The sequence below is a fragment of the Vanrija pseudolonga genome, chromosome 1 (assembly GCF_020906515.1).
Source record: "Vanrija pseudolonga chromosome 1, complete sequence".
Classification (NCBI taxonomy): domain Eukaryota; kingdom Fungi; phylum Basidiomycota; class Tremellomycetes; order Trichosporonales; family Trichosporonaceae; genus Vanrija; species Vanrija pseudolonga.
Window position 1 is genome coordinate 1,241,557 of NC_085849.1, and position 17,395 is coordinate 1,258,951.

The 17,395-nt window shown below is 64.6% G+C and overlaps 7 protein-coding genes across 7 annotated transcripts; 4 read left to right on the forward strand and 3 right to left on the reverse strand.

Annotated features, from left to right (window-relative positions):
- The first annotated feature begins 169 nt into the window (after window positions 1-169).
- On the forward strand, window positions 170-4,914 carry rrp5 (rRNA biogenesis protein rrp5). Its single transcript, XM_062766928.1, has 4 exons — window positions 170-1,088; window positions 1,137-4,397; window positions 4,435-4,651; window positions 4,702-4,914. Exons 1-4 carry the CDS (start codon window positions 182-184, stop codon window positions 4,856-4,858), a joined length of 4,542 nt encoding a protein of 1,513 aa, XP_062622912.1. The 5' UTR covers window positions 170-181; the 3' UTR covers window positions 4,859-4,914.
- LOC62_01G000494 (uncharacterized protein) lies at window positions 1,124-3,996 on the reverse strand (the record flags this gene model as incomplete). Its single annotated transcript, XM_062766929.1, has 2 exons — window positions 1,124-3,767; window positions 3,815-3,996. The coding sequence occupies 2 exons, from the start codon at window positions 3,994-3,996 to the stop codon at window positions 1,124-1,126; spliced, it is 2,826 nt and encodes a 941-aa protein (XP_062622913.1).
- A 255-nt stretch (window positions 4,915-5,169) lies between the features above and the next one.
- On the forward strand, window positions 5,170-7,620 carry LOC62_01G000495 (uncharacterized protein; the record flags this gene model as incomplete). Its single annotated transcript, XM_062766930.1, has 3 exons — window positions 5,170-5,371; window positions 5,416-5,877; window positions 5,936-7,620. The coding sequence occupies 3 exons, from the start codon at window positions 5,170-5,172 to the stop codon at window positions 7,618-7,620; spliced, it is 2,349 nt and encodes a 782-aa protein (XP_062622914.1).
- A 124-nt stretch (window positions 7,621-7,744) lies between these two features.
- Window positions 7,745-9,566, reverse strand: CPY1_0 (Carboxypeptidase Y; the record flags this gene model as incomplete). Its single annotated transcript, XM_062766931.1, has 9 exons — window positions 7,745-7,903; window positions 7,950-8,090; window positions 8,128-8,180; window positions 8,213-8,271; window positions 8,312-8,391; window positions 8,432-8,509; window positions 8,548-8,773; window positions 8,810-9,212; window positions 9,257-9,566. The coding sequence occupies 9 exons, from the start codon at window positions 9,564-9,566 to the stop codon at window positions 7,745-7,747; spliced, it is 1,509 nt and encodes a 502-aa protein (XP_062622915.1).
- An 871-nt stretch (window positions 9,567-10,437) lies between these two features.
- SPBC15D4.02 (putative transcriptional regulatory protein) lies at window positions 10,438-12,331 on the forward strand (the record flags this gene model as incomplete). The annotated part of the gene is made up of 5 exons (XM_062766932.1): window positions 10,438-10,614; window positions 10,653-11,008; window positions 11,047-11,092; window positions 11,130-11,589; window positions 11,634-12,331. Exons 1-5 carry the CDS (start codon window positions 10,486-10,488, stop codon window positions 12,329-12,331), a joined length of 1,689 nt encoding a protein of 562 aa, XP_062622916.1. The 5' UTR covers window positions 10,438-10,485.
- Window positions 12,332-12,450: 119 nt separating this feature from the next.
- Window positions 12,451-14,578, reverse strand: LOC62_01G000498 (uncharacterized protein). The gene is made up of 4 exons (XM_062766933.1): window positions 14,161-14,578; window positions 13,585-14,113; window positions 13,217-13,545; window positions 12,451-13,167 (listed from the first exon to the last, which is right to left on the reverse strand). Exons 1-4 carry the CDS (start codon window positions 14,541-14,543, stop codon window positions 12,489-12,491), a joined length of 1,920 nt encoding a protein of 639 aa, XP_062622917.1. The 5' UTR covers window positions 14,544-14,578; the 3' UTR covers window positions 12,451-12,488.
- Window positions 14,579-15,162: 584 nt separating this feature from the next.
- LOC62_01G000499 (uncharacterized protein) lies at window positions 15,163-17,294 on the forward strand (the record flags this gene model as incomplete). The annotated part of the gene is made up of 3 exons (XM_062766934.1): window positions 15,163-15,463; window positions 15,818-16,425; window positions 16,467-17,294. Exons 1-3 carry the CDS (start codon window positions 15,196-15,198, stop codon window positions 17,292-17,294), a joined length of 1,704 nt encoding a protein of 567 aa, XP_062622918.1. The 5' UTR covers window positions 15,163-15,195.
- Window positions 17,295-17,395: the final 101 nt, after the last annotated feature.

Here is a 17,395-nt window from a genome sequence, read left to right on the forward strand (position 1 = left end):
GCGGTGACCACGATGTGAGTCAATCACGTGATGCAATCCCGAGGGCCCCGCAATCCATCCAATGTTATTACACCCGCTCCCCCCAGTTAAGAATTTCAAGCGAGAGCTGCAGGTTGTGCTGCAAGATGTGATGAGCTGCCTGCATTGACTGCTCTCTTCAACCAAAAGGGCCTATACACCCATGGCACCACCACACGCAAGCAAGAAGCGCGCGGGCGGCGCCGGCGCCTCGCCCTCAGCAAAGAAGCAGCGCACCGAGCGCACCGACCGCGCACCACGGGACGACCACGCCGCGCCCCGCGCCGCGCCGGCCTTCACCTCGGCACTGCAGTCCGAGGAGGTCGACTTCCCCCGCGGCGGCGGTTCGAGCTTCACCGCCCTCGAGACCAAGCAGATCCGCGCCGAGGGCCAGCGCGAGGCCGACGCCGAGGCTGCCAGCTCCGCCGGCAAGAAGCAGCCGCGCAAGGTCAGCGAGCGCCACGCCAAGCGCATCAAGAAGAGCAAGAGCACTATCGACGCCGAGCGTGCCGAGCGCGACAAGGACACTATCCGTGTCGAGGAGCTCAGCTACAAGCGTCTGGTACCCGGCACGCATGTGCTCGGCCGCGTCCACACTGTGCTTCCGTTGCATCTCGTCCTCTCGCTCCCCAACAACCTGCTCGCCCACGTGCCCATCACTGAGGTCTCGGCGACGCTCACCGCCGCGCTCAACAAGGACATTGACGCCATGTCCGAGGATGAGGAGGAGGAGGAAGACGACGAGGACACTGGCGCCCCCGAGCTCGCCGAGCTCTTCACCCCAGGGCAGTATGTGACCGCCAAGGTGCTCAACCTGTTCCCCACCGCCAGCCAGGACTTTATCGCCCAGTACCCTGTGTCTGAGACGACCCGCCTCGCTGCCCGTGTCGAGCTCACCCTCATCCCCGAGAAGATCAACATCGAGATCGCCAAGGCCGACGTCGAGGCGGGCTTCCGCATCGTCGGCGAGGTTCTCTCCAAGGAGGACAAGGGATACCGTGTCGGCCTCGGCCTCGAGGACGGCGCCGAGGGCTTCATCTCCAACGACGAGGTTGTGGCCAATGTTGAGGGTAAGTGCGGTGAAGTGTGGCGAATTGATGAGTGCTCACACACCCCAGCCCAGGTCCTCGTCCCCGGCCAGCTCGTCGCCACGACTGTCGCGTCGCTCACTGCCGGCGGCCGCGTCGTCCAGCTCTCGCTCAACCAGCAGACGCTGATTCACTCCAGCATCACTGAGGTGTCCAACATTGGCTCGCTCCTCCCCGGCCAGCTCGTCTCGTGTCTCGTCACCGCCGTCGTGCCCTCCGGTCTCAACGTCAAGATCGCCGGCTTCTTCGACGGCACCATCGACCTCCAGCACCTCGGCCTTGGCGAGGCCGACATTGACGACCGCTACAAGATCGGCAAGAAGCTCAAGGCTCGTATCCTCTACGACACGGTCGCGTCCTCTGAGCGCCGCTTTGCGCTCTCGGCCCTCCCCCACATCTTCAACCTCGCCTCGCCCCTCGCCGCCGACAAGAAGACGCCTCTCGAGCTCGCCGTCCCCATCGGCAAGACCCTCCAGTCGGTCAAGGTTATCCGCGTTATCCCCGACTGGGGAGTCATCTGCCGCACCGATGACGACCTCGAGGGCTTTGCCCACATCTCGCACCTTGCCGACGAGCGCGTCGCCTCGCTCTCGGCCTCTACCGGCCAGTTCAAGCCCGGCACCTACCACCGTGCCCGTGTCATCGGCCATTCGCCCCTTGACGGCGTCCTGCTCCTCTCGTTTGAGGAGAAGGTCCTCAACCAGGTCTTCATGCAGGTTGGCGAGCTCGAGGTCGGCCAGGTCCTCAAGGGTACCATTCGCCGCCTCTCCGACAAGGGTCTCTTTGTCAATGTCCAGGGCAGCGTCGACGGCGTCGTCTGGCCCCTCCACTACGCCGACATCCGCCTCAAGCACCCTGAGAAGCGCTTCAAGGTCGGTTCGAGCATCAAGGTCCGCGTCTTCGCCATTGAGCCTGCTCGCAACCGCGTGGTCTTGACCGCCAAGAAGTCGCTCGTCGAGTCCGACCTCCCGGTCCTCAAGTCGTTCGCCGATGTCAAGGCCGGCGAGATCACCCCCGCCGTCGTGTCCAAGATCCTCGACAAGGGCTGCATCGTCGACCTTTTCGGCGGTCTCCGCGCCTTCATTCCCCAGTCTGAGGCCAGCCAGAACTTCATCGTCAACCTCAACGACATCTTCTTTGTCGGCAAGCCCGTCAACGTTCGCATCACTGAGGTTAACGAGGACTCCCAGAGGCTCGTCGCTTCCGTTCGCCAGGCTCTCCCCACTGCCATCGCTGCCGCCAAGCTCGAGGTCGGCGAGGAGGTCAACGGTATCGTTGCCCAGATCCACGCCGAGCAGGTCGTTGTCTCGCTCGTCCCTAGCCAGCTCACCGCCCTCCTCTCGCTCAGCAACCTCTCCAACCACCGCGGAATGGGCGTTGACGAGCTTCGTGCCTCGCTCAAGGTCGGTGACAGGATTGACGACCTCGTTGTCGTCTCCAAGAACCCCACCTCTGGTCTTCTTATCGTTGCCAACAAGCGTGTCAAGGGCACCGTCAAGGCCGCTTCCGGCGTCTCTGCGTCCGCTCGTGCGATTGACGAGCTCGTCGTCGGCGATGTTATCCCCGGCCGCATCATCGCCAAGAACCCTCAGGGCGCCATGGTCAAGCTCGGCAACAACGTCCGTGGCCGTGTCGCGCCTACCGACTCTGCCGACGATCTCGCCCTCGCTGCTGGCGACGGCGCTCTCAACGTCGACGACACGGTCATGTGCTACATCCTCAAGGTTGACGCTGCCGCGCGCAACATTGACCTCTCGACCCGCAAGTCGCGCGTCCAGCCCGAGGCCAAGGACATCAAGATTGTCGACCCCGAGATCGCCTCGATCGCTGACCTCAAGGAGGGTCAGGCCATCCGTGGTCTTGTCCGCAGCGTCGCCAAGAACGGCGTGTTCGTCTCGATCGGCCGCAACGTCACTGCCCGTGTCATGATCAAGGAGCTCTTCGACGACTTCGTGAAGGACTGGAAGTCGCGCTTCACCGTCAACCAGCTTGTCTCGGGCAAGATCCTCAGCATCGACGCCGACAACGAGCTTGTCGAGATGACGTTCAAGTCCAAGTCCAGCCCCCAGAAGGGAGCCAAGATCAGCATCACCGACTTCAAGGAGGGCCAGAAGGTCACTGCCGTCGTCAAGAAGGTCGAGCCCTACGGTCTCTTCCTCCGCATCGACGGCTCCAACATCAGCGGCCTGTGCCACAAGTCGGAGATCTCGGACAACAAGAAGCAGGACGTCAGCCAGGCGCTCAAGGGCTTCCGCGAGGGCGACCAGGTGCGCGCCGTCATCACGTCGGTTGACGCCGACAAGGGCAAGCTCAACTTCAGCATCAAGGCCAGCCACTTTACCGATGAGTTCGCCAACGGAAAGGAGGACGGCATGGATGTTGACGAGGAGGATGATGTCAAGGAGGAGGGTGACGATGACGAGGATGAGGACGACGACGAGGATGAAGAGGGCGAGGAGCTGAAGCTTCTTGGCTCTGACGACGAGGTTGAGGACGGAGAGGAGAACGATGACGAGGACGATGAGGAGGAGGAGGGTGATGACGACGATGAGGAAGAGTCTGACGGTGAGGAGGAGGAGGAGATCGACACCGCCCCTGCCCACAGCTCCAAGGCTCAGAAGCGCGTCTCGACCGCCGGCGGCTCCACTGCCCTCTCCCTCGCTGGCGGCTTCGACTGGAGCGGCTCCAAGCCTGATGGCGAGTCCGACTCGGACTCTGACTCCGAGTCCGATGAGCCCGCCCCCAAGGCGTCGGCCAAGGCCAACGGCAAGAAGAAGGCCGTCGACCTCGCTGCCACGGCACCTGGCGAGGGCCAGCCCGAGACGGCGTCCGAGTTTGAGCGTGCGCTTCTTGCGTCGCCCAACTCGTCATTCCTCTGGATCCAGTACATGTCGTTCCAGCTCCAGCTGCACGAGGTGGACAAGGCGCGCAAGATTGGCCGTCAGGCACTCGAGCGCATCGCGTTCCGCGAGGAGGAGGAGAAGCTCAATGTCTGGATGGCCCTTATCAACCTCGAGATTGGATTCGGCACCGACGAGAGCACAGAAAAGGTCTTCAAGGAGGCCGTGCAGTACAACGATGCGCGGACCGTGTACAACCGGTACGCTGACGCTCTGATTGCCGCTGGCAAGAACGAGCTCGTCGAGCCCGTCTACCAGAAGCTTCTCAAGAAGTTCTCTGCCTTCCCCGACTCGTGGGCGCGCTTTGCCGAGTTCTACCTCAAGAGCGGCAACGTTGAGGCTGCTCGCGCGCTGCTGCCCCGTGCGCTGCAGTCATTGGACAAGTCGAAGCGTGAGTGAGGGAACGCCGGCAAGTGCTAACGCCACAGACGTCGAGATGACCGAGAAGATGGCCGTCCTCGAGTTCAAGCACGGCGATGCAGAGCGTGGCAAGACGCTGTTCGAGGGCATTCTCGACCGCTACCCCAAGCGATTGGACGTGTGGAACGTCTATGTCGACCAGGTCGGCAAGACGGGCGACATTGCGACCGTGCGGAGTCTGATTGAGCGGGCGCTGGCGCGCAAGTTGACGCAGAAGCGAGCCAAGTAAGTGGGCGTGTACCTGTAGCTACAACAACTGCTTACCCGTCCACCAGGTTCCTGTTCAAGAAGTGGCTCTCGCTCGAGTCGCGCATCGGCGACGCGGCGGGCCAGGACAAGGCCAAGGCGCGCGCACGGGAATGGGTTCAGGCCAACGCCAAGCCGGCAGATGACGACAGCGAGGATGAGGAGGAGGAGAGCGACGACGAGTAGACGGATACGGCGAAGCATTCATATTGGTACATCGTTCATGCACATTAGATTCTGAGGACGGCGCTGCAACAAACAGATGAAAAAGGGACATGAGCCACTCACTGCCTGAGCGAGCCCGCCCGGTGCCCCGCATCCGCCACGCGTCAGCCTCCACGCCGCGTTGCGTTTCGCGTCTCCGCCGCCGCGCCGCCGCTGATGATGACTTGACGTCGTCGCAATCTCACAATCGCGAACACTTTTAACTTTACACCCCCTTACTTGCTTGCCCTTATCGCAAAGTTTCCCGAGCCCATCGACGTCGCATCGATCGCATGGCACCACCCCCTCTCCCCTCCCCCGGCGTAGCCGCCACCGCCGACGCCCTCGAGTCGCTCTTCCACGCAGGCACGCTCGACCTCGTCGTGCCGGCGACGAGCAGCCTCCCGCCCCTGCCCGAGGGCAAGGACGAGGCCGAGCTCGGCGCGTGGTGGGCGGGGGTGCAGGCGCTCGAGGCAAGGGATACGGCGTTTCTGGGTACGTTGCGGCTCCTCCCTCCCACTGACCACACCCCCGCGCAGACGAGAAACTAGCCTACGCCGTCTCGCTCTCCTTCCCCGACGCCCTCTTCGACGGCGACGACAAGCCGCCCGCGCTGTCCGCGCTTCTCTCCCGCCTAGTCCTGACGGCCACGGCGGCCTTTCTCCCGCCGCTAGGCAGCCGGCCAACCTCGACCGCGACAACGCCAGCAGGCGGCCTCCGACCGCCGAACAGCGCAGGCGCGACGCCGCGCACCGCGTCCACTGTCGGCCCGCCGACTGCCCGGCCGAACGGCTTCGCGCCGTCCGCAGGGGCCGAGGGCGCGCCGCCCCTCACGCCCAACCCCATCCCCGTTACGCGTGGCAATGATGAGGAGTGGGCCGGCGTCAGCGGCGTCACTGTTTGGGAGGGCGCCGTCGAGGCGCCGGATACGGATCCGCGGCCCGTCGTGGTGCGCACCGAGGCGGGGTGGGTTGCTGTTTGGCGGGGCGAGCTGCCGATTGGTGAGTGCGAGTGGGGTGGTGTAGGAGGTTGCGCATGGCCGCTGACGCCCGCGCGCAGTCTACGTCCGCACGCAGATCGCCAACCCCGTCGTCGCGCTCACGGCCTCGGCGACCCTGCGCGAGGGCAGCGGGCGCAAGCGCTCCACCGCGGCGCCGGACAACGCGTCGATCGTGTCGTCCACCACGATGCAGACGGAGGAGGTGGACATTGACGAGGACGAGGATGAGGGTGATCTCCTGGCGGGGATGCAGGAGATCGACCTCCTCGGCGGGCTGGGCGGGCCCGAGCCGATGCCTGGCTCACGGCTCGGCCCGTCGCTCCGCGACGACCTGTTCGTCCGGCTGCCAGTCCGCACACCGACGTCGAGCCCACTCGCTATCCGGCCCCTGGCGCCCAGCACGACGCTCCGCCAGTCGTTCCGCCGCGTGCTAGCCCTTTCCCCGGGCCTGCGGGTGCGTATGCGCACGCTGTTCTTACCGCAGATCGTCTCGCCCTACAAGGACGCCGACGAGACGGACGACAACGGCGAGCGACGGATCGTGCTCTGCGTCGAGATTGAGAACAGCACCGACGCGCAGGAGCACGGGTTCGAGGTCGACGCCGTGACGGTTGATGTTGGCGGTAAAGGCGCCAAGGCGACCGCAACGCTCGTCTGCGAGCCTGGAGCCACGCCCGAGAACGCCGCGCCGTCCGTGTTCCCGCTTCGCCTGGCCGCGTTGGAACAGTTCAACCTCCTCTACGCAGTCGAGATTGCCTCCTCGCCCACCGGGCTGGGCGGCACCGAGCCCCTGCGGAACAAGGGCGACGAGCACCGCCCCGTGTCCATCATCCTCTCGGGCAGACCTTTCCGCGGCGCGCCTGCCGTTTTCCCCACCGCGCCGTTCCAGTCACGCTGGAACTGCGCGCTGGATCTGGGACCCTTCTACGCCAGCTTGCCACCTGCACCTCCAGCCCCGCCAGCACCAGCACCGCGCCCCGTGTCGCACAGACTGAGCAAGCCGACGCCGCCGACACCAAACGTCATTGCAGGTGACAAGCGCTTCTCCTTGTCAACGTTACTGGCTGCCGATCCCAAGCCCGCAGAGCAACAACGCCCAGGACCGCAGCAGCGCAGATTCGTCTCTAACCCTGTCCGCCCGATTGCACCCACCCTCGGCAACAGGCTAGCGTCGCACCGCGGCCCACCACCAGCGCACCTGCACGTCCCGCACCAGAACGAGGGTCACGGCCTCCTCGTGTCCGTCAAGCTGCTGCCGCAGGTCGGCGATCGCGACGGCAAGAAGGTGGGCACGGCGGGGAGTATCCGCCCGCTGGGGACATTCTCCATCGAGATCTTCGTGCACAACCGTACCGACGCGGTGCGGCGCTTCCGCCTCGCGATCCCGTCGCGCGACCCCGTCGACGGGCGGATCCGCGAGCTCTGGGCCCGCAAGCGGCGACGACGGGCCGACGAGGCGTCGTATGGCGTCGACGACGCCGTCCTCGCCGCCCTGCTGCGCCAGCACGAGGCCGGCGCGGCGGCGCTCATCCCGCTCGAGAACGACGTGCGCTGCGGCCCCCTCCTGCCTGGCGCGTCGCTCGCCGCGCGGATCCGCTTCCTCGCGCTGCGCGAGGGCGTGCACCGTATCGACAAGCTGCGGCTCACTGGCGCCGGGGACGAGTTTGACTTTGTCATCTCGCCTGTTATCGAGGTGGTGGTCGGCGCGGCTGATACGCCCGTCGCGGCGGGCGAGGTGGAATAGAGCGCGCTGTGGCTACTACACAGCTAATGCATCATATAAGAGTGGCACTGTGGCGGCTTGATGACGGTGGTCTACAACTCGGCGATTACCTTCTGACTGGGTTTACACCCCTTGCACCTGCAGATTAGCGGACTGGTTGCAGGAAGTGCGCGGCCCACCACCACTGGGTGAACCACCACGGGTCGTGCTCTGGCTCTGGGGCCGTCACGAGCGGGTTATAGTTGCGGCCCTTGACCGCGGCGGCGATGATGGCTTGCACAAGGGCGGGTTGGTCAAACTCGACCTGGGGCGTGAGCAGCTGAACGTCATACGTAGGTAAGCTGTCTCACGAGATGGCCGGCGTCATCGACCCGGAGGAGTGTGAAGTCAGTCCCGGCACCGATCACATCGCCCGCCGCGAGGCCGCCGAGAAGGGGCACGAACGACGCGTTGTTGAACGCTGCGCGGTGTGGCGAGTCGAGGCGGCGCATCTGATGTCAGCTGAGTATCCCAAGCGCGTCAGCTCACCCATGACAGCGTACTCCGCCACCCGCAGATCGTGTCGTCTTTGCCCGAGTAGACTGGCGTCAGTTCCGCTGTAAGAGAGGCGTACCGAAGAGGCGGGTCCCGGCTTCCAGCGCGGGCGTGAGGAGGCGATAGGCAGACTGGTAGCTGGGCAGGTGAGCTTTCTAACCGAGCTGAAGACACCTACTGGTCTGCCTCGTTGTAGAAGTTCACTGAGGCGGGTCCGATGATCGGCCACTGGAAGACGTCTGTTGGTGGCGCGCCGAGCTGGTGTCGTGGTCAGCTTACAGCGAGGGATACCACTCACAAGACGCCTCAGTGGCTCGGTGTTCATAAGACTCTGCAGTGGCTCGAACCACCAGAAGCACTTGTGGATTGGGACGCACTGGAGAGTGAGTTAGTGGCAACCAATGCTTCACTCACATGCTCCTCGCGCCGGTCATACCGGTTGCGCAGGGCGAGCTTGAACCCGTCTTCGTCGAACGGGTCGTACTTCTCCCGCGCGTTGAGGCGGTTCGCGGTCGTGTTGTCCTCGATAGCGAGGGCGAGCGCGTCCTGGCACGCAGGCAACTTCTCGAGGAGATCGCCACACCTGTACTCCCCCCAGATACGGGGCTCGTCGACACACATGGTGGTGTACTGCCATGTCCTGGGATGAGTGGGGCTCGCCAGGAGGGTCACTCACATTTCCGCGACCATATCTCCGAGGGGGTTACCTAGGACGATGGCGTCAATGTTCTTGGCAATTCGGCCAGGAGAACGTTCCTCATTCTTATTGTTCACCACTGACGCGATGTGAGGCACATATGTCCCGCCGTAAGACACAGAATGGAGCACGAGCGGCTGGGTGGCGTAGTTTGAGAACTCGGTCAGGAATGTCTGCAGGAAGGAGTCAAAGTCTTGTGCGGCTGCAGCCGAGGTGTTGGGTGCGATCCTTGGGTGGCGCGGGTCTGCGTACGACGAGAATCCTGTGCCGACCGGATAGTCGACAACGAGGAGCGAGGCGTGCGCGGTCCATGGGTACGGGGCCGGTGTGAGCGCCGCGAGGGTGGCATTGGCGCCCTTCGTGAGCTGGCAAGGGCCAGCACCTGGGGGTCAGCAGCTGATGATCACGGCACTAGCAGCTACTCACCGAGGAAGGCGTGGTCAAACGCGCTCATACCGGGCCCGCCTTGGAAGTGCACGACCAAGCCCGGCGCCGCGCGCCGCGCCTGGAACAGGGACCAGAACATGTCCCCTGTGGGCAGGTGGACCCAGCCGGAGATCACGTCATGTGCGCCGTCTCCGCAGTCGAGCTGCCTGGTGGCTGTGATCGAGAGGGGGGTGCGGGGTGACGTCTCCAAGTACGAAGTGAGCGCCTGCAGCTGCGGGGCGAAGACTACAGTGAGGAGGAGGAGGATAAGCGGGGAGAGGAGGGCCCAGGTGAGGTGGGGTGATGCCATTGTTGTGAGATGGGCAGTGGGAGTAGCATGATAATGTCGTTGAGATTATTTTGAAGCGGTGGCGAGAGTGAGTGAAGGTGACGACGACGGGCGTGCAAAGGATGGACGCTCGTCTGTGCGCCATCCAGTCATCTCTGCATCTCGACGCCCCCGACTTCCTCACCTTCCCTCTTCCTCATCTTTCCTCATCTCCACCTTTTCCATCTCGACGAACATTCCCCACTCCTCGTCGACACACATCGACCTCACATACAACGGGTACTAGTCCTTGACCTACGCCATAGTGTGTGCACCACGCCTCGTGCCACACTCGCTAATGCCACCGACCGACCTCCGAGCGCCGCGCCGATTCCGCCCCAGCTCCGCGGGACATGCCCTTCCGAGGCGAGACGAGCGATTATCACGCTGATAGTCACCATCGATACCAGAATACATTCGACAGGTGCAACGCGCACCTTCCATGGACCTGGATTATCAATGGATGTATAATCGACTATGGCGAGCACAGGAGACATCCGCGAAGTAAGGCAGTTTAAGGCCCTGCCACAAGCTAAAGCGATCTAGTGATTATCAGATTACCTCGTGGGCCTTGCCGAGCCTTTATGGAACGATTTGCTCGCTTAGGCAAAAGTGCCAATGCCAAGGCGAGAATTTAACACGCCGCTCCAGCCGGCGGCGGCGGCGCGTGGTCACAAGGTTGCTCCTGCCTCCGCAGAGTTCGCCGGACGCCGCCGGGGCCGAGAGGTGGAGGCAAGGAGGCAGTGGAGCAGCGGCGCGCGCAAGTGCGCAGCAGGACTGACGCCGGGTGTGACCAAGCCTTGCTCCTGCATCTTCGGCAGTGCCCCGATTTCCTGTTGTTGCTGCTGCACAACAACATTGCCCAGTCCACCACCATATCCACACCCACTTACTCACCGCGATGAGCGCGTCGGCTCCAGAACGAGATCCAGGCCTCACGTCCAAGGGGCGTCCGAGGCAGAAGCGCGTGCGCACAGTCACGGGCTGCCTGCTGTGCCGACAACGGCGCGTCAAGTGCGATGAGCGGAGGGTGAGGGCGCCGGCGTTGACGCTGCTGACAACCCGCAGCCGCGATGCACAAACTGCACGCGCCACCCGTCGCGCGTGTGCGTGTACCAGTTCCCGCAGAACGCCGAGGCGGGACCCTCGACGCCGAGCGACGAGGCCGGCCACACCGCCGGCCCCTCGTGGCACGGCATGCCGCTGCCAGCCGGCCAGATCCACTCGGTGCCGTCGACGCCCGGTGTGCCGCCGACCCCCGCGCAGCCCGCCCCTGCTGCGCCGCCGCCCGCGCCAGAGCTGACCAGCGTCGCCATCGCGCTCGCGGACAGGCCGTACCTCTCCCCCGCGTACCGCGACCTCGTGGTCGAGCGCGTGCTCATGGGCATGATGAACGCCGAGGGGCGCGCAGTCGACGTGTTGAAGTGGGTCGTGTGGTAGCGTGCATTAGCGCTGACAACAGTCCGTTCGGGAGCAACACTGCGCTGGCAGACTCGCTGCTGTCCAGGGTAGGTGACTTGTTTGGGACCGTCGCTCACCTCCCAGTACCCGATCCCCGAGAAATCGCCCCTGCGGACGATTATCCAGTGCCACGAGTCGCTGGTACGGCACTGCTTCACCGAGCTCGAGCACGACGCCGAGAGCCGGTTGGTGGGGTCGACAACGGCGCTGCTCGCGACCGGCCTGCATCAGAAGGACAAGCAGCAGGACCTCGTGTCCAACTACATTGCGCAGGTGCGCGGCAAGCGCATCGACCAGCCGGTCACGGGCAAGCTCGCCGCGTCGGCATTTACGCTGTACCTGTCGCAGGCGCTCAGCCACGTCCCCGGCCGGTGGAAGGAGACGCTGCGCGTCGGCGTCGAGTGGAGCATGGCGCGCGGTGGCCCCGGGTGGGTCATTGGCGTCGCGCCGCCTATCCCGGGATACCATGGCGGCGTGCTACAGAACGTGCAGCCGCTCGCGATGGCCATGTACTCGGACGTGACGGCACTACTCGTGACTTTTGGTGAGTTGAGGTGTCACCCGCGGTCAACTCTTCTGACGCCACAGCCTCGCTGACCGACGGCACGCTCCCTTCGCTCCTGAGCGTCGGCACGCGCCCATGGCTGCTGGCGTGCCGCGCGCTGCAGGTCCAAATGGCGCCGAGCATGCCCGACCTGTTCGAGACGCTGCTCGGCACGCCGCGGATAATGCTGCCGACGTTCGCGACGGCCGTGTCGCTCGTCGCGAGGCGCATCGGGCTGGACGGACAGCCGGATATGGTCAAGGAGGAGCTCGAGTTCGACGTCGCGTCGCTGCGCGCCGAGCTGGAGCATGTGTGGCCGGCACGCCTCGCCGCGCGCCAGGATACCCGCAAGCTGCAGTACGGCGGGCGTCTGTGGCGTCTCGGCGTGCTCATCTTCACGATGCACAAGGCGCAGCTGTACGCGCCGGCGACGCCAGAGCTGCAGGCCGCTGTCGGCGGGTTTATCGAGCTCGCGACCGAGGCCGCGGCCGACGTCGGCGACCTCAGCGGCTGGATCTGGCCTGTGCTTCTCGTCGCGTGTGCCGCGCACACCCCGCGCCACAGGACAGACCTCGTCGCGTTCCTCCCGCTGCTCAAGAGCGCCATCAACGACCGCGTCAACACGGCCATCTGCGAGCGTATCCTGTCGCTCGTGTACACGCACCACGACAAGGGCGACGTCTTCTACCACGTCAAGGATGCGGTCGACGACGACCCGTCGCTCGACATTCTCCTGTTGTAGCTGCTGCGTGCGCTGCGTGGCTGATCCCCACTCCTTTTGTATCACTCCTCCTCATGTTGTGCCACCTTGTATACACCACGATGTCATTCAATGGCTATGCTTGCATGCGGTTACAACAGTGCGTGAGCTTGCTTGTGTGGGTCTACGTTCTGTGATTCTACCTGCTTGGCGGCTGCGACGAGGGCTGGGATCCTGGCTGAGAAGGGGGCTGGGACGCGGGGAGGGGCGGCGTGTACGAGTTTGGCAGCTGGGGCTGGGGCGGCGTGCGGGGGCGGCTGGGCGGCGCGCTGTTCGGCGCAGACGACCACCCTGGCCGGCCGCGACGCTCGGCCTCCTCCTTGACATGGGGCGGGGTCTGGGTGCCCGGTCCGGCGTCGTCAATGTCCTGCAGCGCGACGGTGCGCATGCGCTCCTCAATGTCCTTGAGGCTGTGGCCGCACGCGCAGTCCATCCACTTGCCCGTCACGTCGTCGGTGATGAAGCGTTTCTCGCAGGTGGGGCACACGCCGTTCGGGTTACCGACGAGCGACGGCGGGAGGTCGTGCCGCGCGTGCGGGACCGACGTGAGAGGGCAGGTCTGGCACGCCTGCTGCTCTGGCGGCGTCTTGCACGTCTTGCACGGCGCCTGCTCGAACGTGTGGCTCTCGTACGACGGCAGCTCCATCACCTCCGGGATGAAGGCGCACGAGGGGAGTACGACGGGCTTCTCGACGCGCAGGACGCGCAGCTGGCCGTGCTGCGGCTTGTCGTACGGCATGCCGCGCGCGTCCTCGCCGTACACCGAGTACCAGACCTCGAGGATGAGCGAGTGGGTGACTTTGATTGGCGTGATAACGCTGGGTGTGTCAGTGAGAATCAAGGTTGGCGGGCCGCCACACCACTCACATAGGCAGTGTTGACGGCCGACCCGCTTCGTCGTTCGGGATCCGCCCAACGCCAGAGAGGATGACGCCCCCATGATCGCTCCCCTGGGCCTTGGAACCGCGGAAGAATGCCGGTGTGTCGCGCGTCGGTGTGGCTTTTGGCGGCCGCATGCCCTTGTCCCAGACGACGAAGGGCGTCGATTGCACAATAGGCACGGCAGTGGCGGGGTCGTCGCGCGGCGATGTGATCGACGCCGTCTGGTTCAGCAGCAGGCGGGCGTAGTACATTGTTGTCGTGGGCGACGGGTCGGGGATTGAGACGTGGATCTTAACCAGGCCGCAGATTGTCCACTGAGCATTCGTCAGCCGCGTCCAGCACGCCCCACTCACAGGATTGGATGTCAACCGCACGTCGAACACGCCAATACCGCCCACATCGCCGCGCCGGCGTACGTCGAGCGTGTTGATCCCGTTCTCTGGGTCGGGGTTGTACAGCACCGTGATGTACCTGCTCGCCTCGACCGTGCCGCGGAGCCACTGGATCTCGGATTCGAGGTTAGTCGCCGAGTTGCCCCCCATAGCCTCGTTCCACGACACGGTGAGGTGTGGCAGGATCACGTCGGCGGGCGTGCCGTCGTCTTGCGCCGGCGGGGTAGCAGTGCCGCTACTTCCCCCGCCGGGCGTCGACGCCCCGTTCACGCTCCGCGAGCTCTCGCTCAGCCCCGGTAGCGGCCGCGCTGGTGGCCTGGTTGGCGAGCGGCCCCGCTTCGGCGTGCCTGCTGGCGATGGGCCAGGACTCATCGTTGAGCTCCTCCCGCCCAGACCCTCGACAGCCGCAAAGAGGTCCAGCTTGATCCCGCCGTTCGGGTGCTGGTCGTATGGCCCAAGCCCGAAAGGCACAATGATGGAGAACTTGAACCTGGGAGGTTAGTCATGGGTAGTCGCGTCCAGTCAACGAGTACCCACCGTTGCACCCCCTCGTGCAGGATGATCGCACCCTTGACCTCGACCTGCCTCTCGAAGAGCACGTCCTCCTCCCATCCCCTCTCGGGGCCCATGTTGAGCTTACACACGCTCTTGAGCGTGACGCGGATGGCGCGGCATCTGCGCGGGCCCATGCCGCGGGGGACCTCGACCTCGAGCTCGCCCGACAGGTCGCGCCCGATCGTGTAGTCTGGATCGCCGGGGGGCACCATGTACGCGTCTGTCGGGAAGACGCTCGAGCCCCCCGGGTCGCAGTTCATAAACACGCAACCGTACGAGGGGATGTTGATGGTCAAGCGGACATTCTTGCTCTTGAATGAGGGCGACGACGTGCGCGACGCCGACGACGAGAAGAAGCGCCGCATCGGTGGTGCGGCGCTGGGTGATTGTCAATGTTTGCGATGTGAAGAGAGAGAGAGAGTAAGAGAGAACAGAGTTAGTTGTCGCGATGCAAGTTGCGGTAGTGGCAGGGTGGGGGAGGAGCATGTGCCGCTCCTCGGCGGTTAACCAAGCGACTCGGTCAGCGCGGGCCGGTCATAAATCGGGTTGTGCCAAGCGACCGAGAGGTTCAGCCAGCCAGCGGCAGTCGGCGGCGTCTCCGAACGGCTCTCTTAACCGCCGCGTGATACTTTGGTGCACCGTCGACCCGCGGCTGCGGCTACTACCGCCAGGGCGACAATCCGAATGGCAACGCGGCGACGGCGCGTCTATGTATTGAACCCCTCTCACTCGTTGCAACTCGCTGCCTCGTCGCCATCACCCGTCCCTGCGGACAGACGGACGGCGTCAAACCCTCGAGGCAGCTCCGAGCTCCGGGTCCGTGCCTGAGAGATATGAGTCACTACAGCCGTCCACGTGGTCATCGGTGCAGTGGCGACCAGCGCGCGCGAAGTTGGACGCCACTGAAATCATCTTTGGCTCGCTCCCCCACAAAAGGGCAACACAAAGCGATCACCGACGTCGACTTTGCTCCTCTTACTTCCACACATACCCAATGCTGCCGCCGCCATAACAGTAATGGCCGACACGACGACGACAACGCTGCCATGGCTGGTGGCGCTGCACGCCGCCCTGCCGACCCCGCACAAGTACACCATCCTCGAGGTGCACGCCGGCTTTGGCCTCGTCGCGCTCACTATTGCGGCGCTGGTACCGCCGCCGACGCGGTCTGTGCGGCTTATGAGGGCGGCACTAGCCCCCCTCATCTGCCTGGGTTATGCCTACCTCGCCTGGGTCAGCATACTGCCCACGCCGCGAGAGCGCTGGGGCACAGCGATTCTGTTCGGTGAGTGAAAGGAAGGGGGAGGCGGAGCCGGCGGAGGCCCAGAGGGGGGAGGCGGAGCCGGTGGAGGCCCAGAGGGGGGAGGTGGAGCCGGTGGAGGGGTGGGTGGTGGCAAACATTCTTCCTCGCGCAGCGAGGATAGGGGTGGGCGGGCAGGCGACGTCTTGCTCGCGCAAGCAGGGTGGGTGGGTGGGTGGGTCACCTTCCTCGCGAGCGACAGCTCGAGGGCGGGTGGGTGGGCGACTCATCTGCGAGCGAGCAGGGTGCGCGGCGGGGTCCTTCCTCGGACTCAGCCAAGTGTGACAGGCCCGCGAAGCATCTTCAACCCCGCTCGGACTGCACTCACACCCACCACAGTCAACTTCATTCTCCGAACCCTCGAACTCCTCGTGTTCTACCCGCCCGAAGAAGGAATGTACCGCATCCTCCCGATCCGCGTGCGCACCGGCGCGTCTGACACGATCACGTTCGCTCCGGAACCCGTGCCCGAGGGCTGGACGACTGCCAAGCTGGCCTGGGCGGCGTCACTGTGGTGGTCGTGGCGCGGTATCGGGTGGAACTACAGCCCGCCGCTGTCACCGTCGCAGCTGCAGTACCCGTACGCGCCTGGGTCGAGCCGACGCGACTACCTCGTCCGCCGGGGGCTGTACTTCCTTCTCGTCCACGCCGCCGAGGACATTGCGTCGAGCTTCATGCGCCTCGGAGCCCCGGCCTACTTCCTTGACGGAACGGTGCCATACTCGTCCCTCACGCAGTTCCAGCGTGGGCTCTACTCGCTGGCGACGGTCGAGCGCGTCTGGTACTCGCTCGAGCTGAGCCACGTGCTCATGTCGCTGGTGTTTGTCGCTGCAGGCGGCATCTTTGGCCTCGAGGGCGAGATCTTCAGTCCGTGGGGGTGGCCACCGCTCTTTGGTAGCATCGCAAACATGTGGGAGTACCCCGGCCTGGCCTTCATGTGGTCCAAGGTGAGTGGCAGGTCGCTGCAAGTGCGTGACTGACGATCAAGGCGTGGAACCAGTACAACCGACGTATCCTGCAGCTCTATGCGTGGTCCGGGATCGGCGAGGGGCTGCTGGGCCTGCTACGCTCCGGCGACGCCGTCAAGCGCCCGAGGCCGAGGGTGCCAAAGGTGCAGGCGGCGGCCAAGGGCAATGGCACAAGCAATGGCAAAGCCCACGTCAACGGCAAGGCTAATGGCCACGGCCACGCCCTCTTGCACACAAACGGCCACGTATTGACCGAATCTTCGTTCAGTGGCAAGGGCGCTGTCAACAGTCACACCAACATCATTGCGCCCCCGCGACGCGACAACGCCCTGCCGACACCGCCGGCCACCCCGCTACCGCTCGCAACGCCAATGGAGAGCCCGGTCCCGTCACGGCGCGCGTCGCCCGCACTACCGCTGGCAGGCCGGAGCAACACGCACATGGCGTCCAACCTGATCAAGTCGGCCATCGTGTTTGCCTTCTCTGGCCTGCACCACGACGTCGGCTCGCTCGTCATGGCACTCGACAAGGTGAGGCGGGGCGAGCCAGTGCGTGCGGCCCAGCTGCTGTCCCTGTCGCCGTTCTTCATGATCCAGCCGCTCGGTCTCGTCATTGAGGCTCTGGTTAGCAAGGCCTGGCGTGCGTACAAGCGCCGCCGGGGCTACCCTCCTTCCCAGCATGCCTCGACGTTTGAGCGGGCCGTCGGCTTTGTGTGGACGTGGTTGTGGCTTGGGTGGACTGCGGGCTTCTTCGTGCAAGGCATGGCCGAGTCTGGTGTCTGGCGGTATTGGCCTGGTACTGTGCATTGGAGCGTTGTGACGCCAGTGTACAAGTGGATTGTTGGATAGAGCATAGACAAATGCATCGACGACGACTTGTTGACACTGTAATGCATCGAGCGTCACTGCCACGGCATTATTCGGCAAAATGTCAAAGTGGCGCGATTTAC